General features: G+C 43.3%; 1 protein-coding gene across 1 annotated transcript; it reads left to right on the forward strand.

The window, feature by feature from the left end:
- Nucleotides 1-1,162: 1,162 nt before the first annotated feature.
- Nucleotides 1,163-7,313, forward strand: c1qtnf5 (C1q and TNF related 5). Its single transcript, XM_084558049.1, has 3 exons — nucleotides 1,163-1,292; nucleotides 3,974-4,212; nucleotides 4,292-7,313. Exons 2-3 carry the CDS (start codon nucleotides 3,987-3,989, stop codon nucleotides 4,810-4,812), a joined length of 747 nt encoding a protein of 248 aa, XP_084414175.1. The 5' UTR covers nucleotides 1,163-1,292; nucleotides 3,974-3,986; the 3' UTR covers nucleotides 4,813-7,313.
- Nucleotides 7,314-7,817: the final 504 nt, after the last annotated feature.

The following is a 7,817-nucleotide window of genomic DNA, read 5'->3' on the forward strand; positions in this document are numbered from 1 at the left end:
AGGTGGGTACAGCCTGGACATCAGTAGGCAGAACCCAAAACCTTGTCTGTGAAGGTTCTCAGTCATCCAGGTCGTGGTTTATCCAAAGAGAAAAGAAGTGAACTAGCTACTTGGATCAGTGATGAAACATCTTTTAGCCACCGCCAAGGGGAACAAGAACCTCCAAATTTCCAGGCGGTCTGTCCATCCAACAGTCGGCACTTGCTGTATTGCTAAAATCGACAAAAGACAACCTAAAGGTGGGGATGGACGAAAGGTCAGGGGATCACTAGAGTCGTCAGGGTTCATCCTCTGGGGAAGACGAATCTCTGTTTACAACCTCACGACAGTCATTCAAATAGCTGTTGAGATATTTCAGACTAATCTATTGAAATGACAGGCAAGATTGCTATAGATGTAGACATGTAGAAAATATTTAAATCCGTGTTTCCTCCTCGCTCATGGTTGAACCAAACTCCTCATTCTCCAAGACTTCACTCCAGTTCACTCTGATCTCATACCATCTCCAGTTTTGGCACAGGCCCGGTCGCTGCTGCGCGATAAGACCGAAAACTTGTTTGCATTGGCTTAAGAGCTGCAACGTGTAAGCCTGCCAAAAAGATATTAAGACCTCCGCCTTTATCAACTTGACGCTACCACTGAAGGATTACAGGCAAAGGCGGATTACTCTCAGCGTCTTGCTCGAGTGGAAGACTGATATTAGGAGATGATATCTGGATCGAGCAAATTACCTCATCTTGGAGGCAGATAATGAAGATCACAGAGTAGAGAAATTGATGTGATGGCATGTCTGCCTTTTTTAAAATCAGTTTTTGCATGTGTTTGTCTCTCTTTACCTTTCTGTTCAGGGTCTGTCTCATTTTCAGCTGCACCACTGACATTAGAGGTGACATTTGCCTGTTTTGACTACAGCAATCTGAACTCTCTGCGGTTATATCTTGGATGGCTTCCCCTCTCGCAGTCTTATGCAATGACCCAAACTTGAATTCCCCCATCTTTCACCCTGCCCTCCTCGATTCTTAACCCTCCGAATCTCCTCCTTCACGCCGATTTCATTTTAGTTATATTCCTCTTTTATTTGTGCTGGAGCAACATCACATATTTTCCTCTGCGTCCTCCGCCCACTGCCCCTCCTCTCCCACCCACCCCACTTTCTAATTGGGTTTCATTACCATTTCCTTTGAGTTTTTTTTTTTTTTTTCCCCTAGTCAGACTTTCTGGTCGAGAGGAACAGCTTTCCGTGGTTTCTCTTCGACGCACACAAACATCAGCAGCTACCAAAACATCATCCGGTAAGTTTTTTTTTTTTTTTTTTTTTCCTACAACTAAACATTTTAAATGAAAACGTGAAAGCTGTTCTTCAGAGTTCAGACTTCAGGGCACACAGGTAAACAGGTGAAGGGGCTGAGATGTGCTTGTGTCCGAATAACCACAAAATGCATGACTGTGTTTTTGTAGATAAAACTGTTTAGATGAATCACACAGAGAATGACACAATAAAAGCCCTGCATGCAAATCTTAAGTAAAAGTGCAAACATAGAGTTAAAATATAGTTAAAGTGCACACTTTACAGCAGAATGCAAAGTCAGTTTTGTGTTATTATGAATTACAGTACTGGATTATTATTATTATAATTGATACAGTTAATATTTAAATCAATGCATAATGAAGTTCAGCTCATTTTGCATTTTTCTTTATAAAACCAGAAGCTAAAAAAGCTGTCAGATAATGTAGCAGAGTACAAATAACAGCATGTGCAGCTCAAATTTGCACTTAAGTACATGTGTATATACTTGGTTACAGTATTTCCAAATAAGGGCACAATAAAATACACACGGCTGAAACAAATAGGCAGCTTTGCCTTTAACAGGCTGATCCTGAGTTACAGTAAATGCTCACAATATCATCACGCCGCAGCTGGTCTCGAGGCAACCTGCCAGACTTTTTCCTAACTTTCTGTCTTTCCAGAGAAGTCAGATCATTGAACTTCCTCTAAATGTTCATCTTAACCACCCAGCTGGTAAGACCCAGTCCAAACTGCTGGACTGCTGGAGTCTGACTGACATCAAAACTCAAGTTTCCATCGGTGATGTCGATTAAACTTTCTCCTCAGTCCCTAAAAGCTGCCTTTTTTTAAAACTGGGAACATTTGGACTTTGGGAGGTGATAAAGGTAATAAATGTGCTGTCCAAACGCATTACAGTCTCCATAAACTGAGTCAAAATAGCGTGCGCTTCCACAGAAACCTTGTATCCTGTTTTTTTTTTGTGCTTTCATTGAAAACATTCATGTTTCTAATCATCTGAGGGCTACTGAGGAGTGGTGGCAGACAGCTGCTCAGACTCTGCAGTATTTGTCCTCTTTTCTTCCAGGAATGCTGACATGCAACTCTTTATCCCTCCCTCATTTTTTTGCTCACTCTCCTGTTCCTCTCTGTTTGGTCTCCCCGTCTTCTCTCTCTCTCTTCTTTTCTTCTTTGTGCAGCTGTTGTGAATGTAAGCCGTCGATTCCAGTCAGAAGACCTGCTGACAGATAACAAAATGTAACTTTTCCTCATTATTGCCGCGCCCCGCAAACAGCAGGATTTCATTACTAAACCTGAACCTGACTTTAAACAGCTGTAAACGCTCCTCCTGCTCACTTCATCGGTTTATGGTCCTGTCCTGCTCTCAGACAGACGTCCCGACAGGGCGACAGTCTTGTATCATGCCTTTACTGGACCTTGCCTGCACCCAAACGTGGCAGGAAAAGAAAGAAAAGACGTGTTACAATACAAATACACTGAGAATTATTCAAAGTCATACAGAGTAGGTAGTAGAAATGAACAATCCGACACGTCTCTGGCTCCACATGAGGGTCAACTAAGGCCTGAGATTATTATTAATTTATGATCAGACACAGACAGGAAGAAGAGGCAGACGCAGAGAGAGACAGAGAAAATCTTTCAGTTTTAGGTCTGTCTGAGTTTCTGAGTAGAAACATCTGTTCAGAGTTCAATAGCATTAACACTAAGAAAAGATATGAGTAATCCGTTCTTAGTGAGTGTTTGGAGCTAATAATAAAATAAGGCAGGTGTAATTCTGAGCTGCACAACAGGCTGTAATGTCAAACTATTTAATGCTATTCTCTGTGAGTTATTTATGTAAAAGCCTTCCCTGAAAGAGAGCATGCTTTTCTTAGTTGCTCGATTATATTGAGAAAACCAAATCTCCTGCCGGGGGCCGTAAACTGCACCTGTATGAACAAAAACAAGCTCTCAGTGATTTCAGAACAAAATCTCCCTTTAGCAATGATTCAAAAAACATTTTCAGAGCTATTAAATGTTCCCTCCTGAAATTACATAAGGCCACGACGTCCTCTAAAAATAATGCTTACTGTGTTACAGTTTTGTAAAAAAAAAAAAAAAGTCAGCCATGTAGTATTATTATTTCAGATTTTCCTCTTTTCTTTTCGTCTTCCCTCAAATCACATCAGGAATCTAGTGGAAAAAAAGAAACACGCAAGAGATACAGTTTTCTGTTCATGCACACGAAGTTAAAATGCCAGCGTGTTTGACTCCCACGTTGTTTCGTAACACTGGCCGATGACTAAAACTAACTCATGATGGAGACACAATGCAGCAATGTGAACCGTTCACCGTCCTGCAGGTTTGCCTTTAGCTGCAACTGAATGGAAACTTTTACAATCCTGTGTGATAGTATGTTTGGAAAGAAAAACTAAGCTAAATATTTATGATGAAACTTCGCTCAGTTCTGTGTTTACACGTGCTGCGGTTTCAAATAATTATATGTCCCCCCCCACCTTCTGTTTTATTTACATTTAAACAGGGGTCTGTGGTGCATTTTTGATTGTTTGGATTTATCTATTGTCCAGTATCCAGTCCAAACTTTGGTGTTAGTCCCACACAGGCTTGTTTGTGAACTGCAATCCTTCCACATGTTGCTATTCATCTTTTCTGTTTGTGTGTTCTCAGAAGTGACACTGCGATGACCTCACTCAGACTGTTGTTCCACTCCTTCCTCGTCCTTCAAGTCCATCTGTCCACCCAGTTAGAAGACAACAAGATCCCTCCCAGTCTGTGTACTGGTCACCCTGGTATCCCCGGCTCTCCTGGAGTTCATGGCAGCCCTGGTCAGCCGGGGAGAGATGGGCGGGATGGAAGGGACGCTGCTCCGGGGGAAAAAGGAGAGAAGGGGGACAGGGGAGACACAGGTGCTCTGTTGTGTTTATTTTAGTGTGTGATGAATGTCAGCACTGCAATGCTCATGTGTGCGCTCCTCTTCCTCTTCAGGTGAGACAGGAGTGCGAGGCCTAACTGGAGACAGAGGGGACCCCGGGGTGAAGGGGGAGAGGGGTCAGCCGGGAGAGTGTGCAGTGGCTCCCAAATCAGCCTTCAGCGCCAAACTGTCTCAGGGCCTCACCTTACCCCTGAACGTGGGAGACGCGGTCTGCTTTGACACCATCATGATCAACGAACAGGGCGACTACAACAAAGAGACGGGACGCTTCACCTGCAAAGTACCTGGAGTCTACTACTTCGCCGTCCACGCCACCGTCTACCGCGCCAGCCTGCAGTTTGACCTAATGAAGAACGGACACACGGTGGCATCTTACTTTCAGTTTTACGGCAACTGGCCCAAGCCCGCGTCTCTGTCGGGCGGCACTCTGCTCCACCTCGTCCCTGGTGACCAGGTGTGGGTCCAGATGGCTCTCTCAGAGTACAATGGATTTTACTCCAGCACCAAGACAGACAGCACCTTCACCGGCTTCCTGGTGTACTCAGACTGGAAAAACTCGGCTGTGTTTGCATGAAATGTGCTTATGAACAAAACAAAGCCAGAGCCCACTGAGGGGAAACGAACCTTTTCTTTGTTTGTTTTATTCTGTAATTGAGACATTCTGGATAAAGACGAGTCAATGGGCTGCAACGTCGCGCAGCTGCATTTCAGTATTACATAAAAAAATACCAGACAACGTTACTAGAATAGCACACAGTGTACTGGTGAAGTGTGAGGTACATTCGCTAACAGCGCTGTTTATTCTGTGTCTGTTCTTCACTCGCAGCCTTTAAACTGCTGTGACAGTTAATTCTTGTAACAGATGTTGTGACAGTGGCCGACCAGCCCGCACCAGGCCACAAAATCAAGCAGCTTTTTCTATTTTGATGTTGTTTCCTATCAGTGTCTAAACAGCTAACATGATCCGATCCACGAGTACATCTTCACACTTTAAATCACAGATGGATGACACATGTTTGGAAATCAGGTTGAATCAGAATCGGTTCGGTCAGTTTCGCTCCTTTGACTGCAAACAGGGCTGTTGAGCCGCTTCCTGCTGACATGGATCATAGGATCAGATCCTTCACTTCACTTCAGAACCGAAAGTACCAATAAAACACTAAAGAAAATACCCATCTGGCTTCTTTTTAAAGTACAAGCACAGGGAGTCATCAGAAAAGTATGTAGTAAAAGTCCCACAGTTAAAAAGTGTCGTATTATTACCATGACATGTATCGATGCAAAAGCCAGAGCCAGTTTCCAGTGAATTCTGCTCCAGCTTTCTTCTATTTGTGGAGTCAAATTGTTGTTTAAATGAAGCTTAGACAAAAGTTTAATAGGAAAGATGTGTACCCTCCATCTCCACCTCTCCTCCTCCCTACATAAAGTCTTGGGGCTCCTTCAGCCACCCGCTAACTTCATCTACTTCCTCTTTCCCACGCTGTCAAAATCAATTCATTCTCAATTTCAGTGCCACTCTTGTTCAGTGATGTGTTTGCCAGCGTTCTCCGAGCCAAGTCACATCTCTCAGTTCCCAAAATTCATTGCGTCACTCTGTCTCTTTCAGTGCATCCCTCCACCTGAGCGGCAATCATAGGTCCTGGGAAGCCCACACTAAGATATACATGTATTATCGTAACAACCCCAAACTAAAAAACAGTTCCTTGGTTTGCCTGTCCCGATGGTCCCGTGCCAATCTACTGCCTTCCCTCTGCCGTGCTTCTCCTCATCAGAGTCTAATCGCTGAAATATTTAATCTCACCAGCTCTTGTTACATTGATGAAGTTGTCTCTTTACTTCAAAATGAATCTCAATTAAAGAAAACAACTCTCTCTTTGTCTGAGCTGAAAATAACTCAGACATCTGAAACATGACGATGGCTACTCACAGTCTCTTATCGGTGTAATCTTCTTCTTGCACTATGATTTGTGAGCACCGTGTGTGTGTGACACTTTAACCTTAAAACTTAAACAAATGCAGTGGAGGTAGACGGCAGCATTTCACTGAAGCAGTGTGGAGCTGGGAAAGGATAAAGCTGCATGAAACCGAAATATAAATAAATGCGCTTAGTTACTTTCCACCTCTGCCTGGCTGATTAACTTTCATGTGGCACTTTTATTAATACAGTCCAACATCCCAGTCTTCTGGTTGTAATTCCTAAAGACAGAAAACTACCAAAGTAAAAACCAAAATGAATAATGGCTGGAAAATGTTCGTTTTCCAGCCGCTGGATTCACACTGTTTACTTCTCCCTAATGATTCCACCAAACGCTGTGAGTACCTTCACAGACTCACAAGCTACACTGTGAGCTGGTTGATGTGAGTCAGGCATCGCCCTCTTCCCGTCAGCAATCATGGGTTTGTATCTTTCTCCAAGTTTACCGAGATGAGTCTCCTCCTCTGTTTCTCGATATTCTTCTCGGGGCAGAATTGTTTTTTTAAGGAGAATAAACTATGACAAAACCAGAACCCATGAGAGGCCTGTCGTACACAAACCTTAGACAAGAGGAAATGTTATTTTCCCCTTTCTCCATGACACACGTAATTGAGTTTGAAATGCATCCATATAAGTATTCCCTCCAGGGCAGAACAGGAGATGCAAGGAGTTAATCAGCGTTCCCCTGGCTTCAATCAGTTATTTCCATTAGGCCTGTAAATCACTCTGTAAGTGTTTGTAGCCGATGGCCAAGCAGAGGGTGACATCACTCCCTGAAATACACAGCAGGCTGGTGGCTGAAGGAAAGTAAGGTGAGACTTTGACATTAAAAGGAAGCTGCAAACGGGGCGTGGAGATGGTGAGACGATTGACTCAGATGGGAGTATGTACGATGGGCTGGGACATATTTCCTCCGGACGTAAGATAGGTGTGACCACCATTAAAAACATCTCTATGACTCTCCTCTCCTTTTTCAGTTAGATTTAGATTGTGTTAGATCATATTGTTCTGGGTCATGGTTCTGTGTTGAGTATTTTCCTGTGACCCTGTTTGGTTTTCTTTGTGTTTCCTGTTTTATTTAGTAAAGTTCTTCCTTGGTATTTCTTGTCTTGTGTTACTTCCTGTGTTTTTTCCCTCCTTTGATTGTTGGATTAGTTTCTCCTTGTGTGCTCTGCCCTCATTGGTTTCACCTGTGTCTCCTTATCTCCTCTGCCCGCATGTATATATAGCCCTGCCAGTCCCTTCGTTGTGTTGTCTGCTATGTTACTTCTGTTCTGCTTGGCTCTGATGCTATGCTATGCTATGCTATGCTATGCTATGCTATGCTATGCTATGCTATGCTATGCTATGCTTTCCTTGTTCTATGATGTTACCCAGTTTGCCTCAGCATTCTGTTCCTGTGTTCCCTCCTTGTCTTTTTTTGGTCTTCACTGGTCTTTTGTTATCATTCGTATCATTCTTCTCGTTGCCAACTCCTGCCTCATCCCTCTGTGTCTTGAATTTGGATCCAACTTCACCAGAAACCATAACAATTTTGTGCATTTCAGACCCATGCGTGATAGTTTTGTAGTTGTTTTTAAAAGAAAGAGCCTACAGCCTACTCT

Source organism: Chelon labrosus (genome assembly GCF_963514085.1).
Source record: "Chelon labrosus genome assembly, chromosome: 13".
Lineage (NCBI taxonomy): Eukaryota > Metazoa > Chordata > Actinopteri > Mugiliformes > Mugilidae > Chelon > Chelon labrosus.

What these genes read in the sequence shown, in the direction of transcription:
- c1qtnf5 (XM_084558049.1), top strand. Translation starts at nt 3,987, where the DNA reads ATGACCTCACTCAGACTGTTGTTCCACTCCTTCCTCGTCCTTCAAGTC. An exon ending in GGGGGACAGGGGAGACACAG is followed by an intron (nt 4,213 to 4,291) that starts GTGCTCTGTTGT and finishes CTTCCTCTTCAG; the next exon opens with GTGAGACAGGAGTGCGAGGC.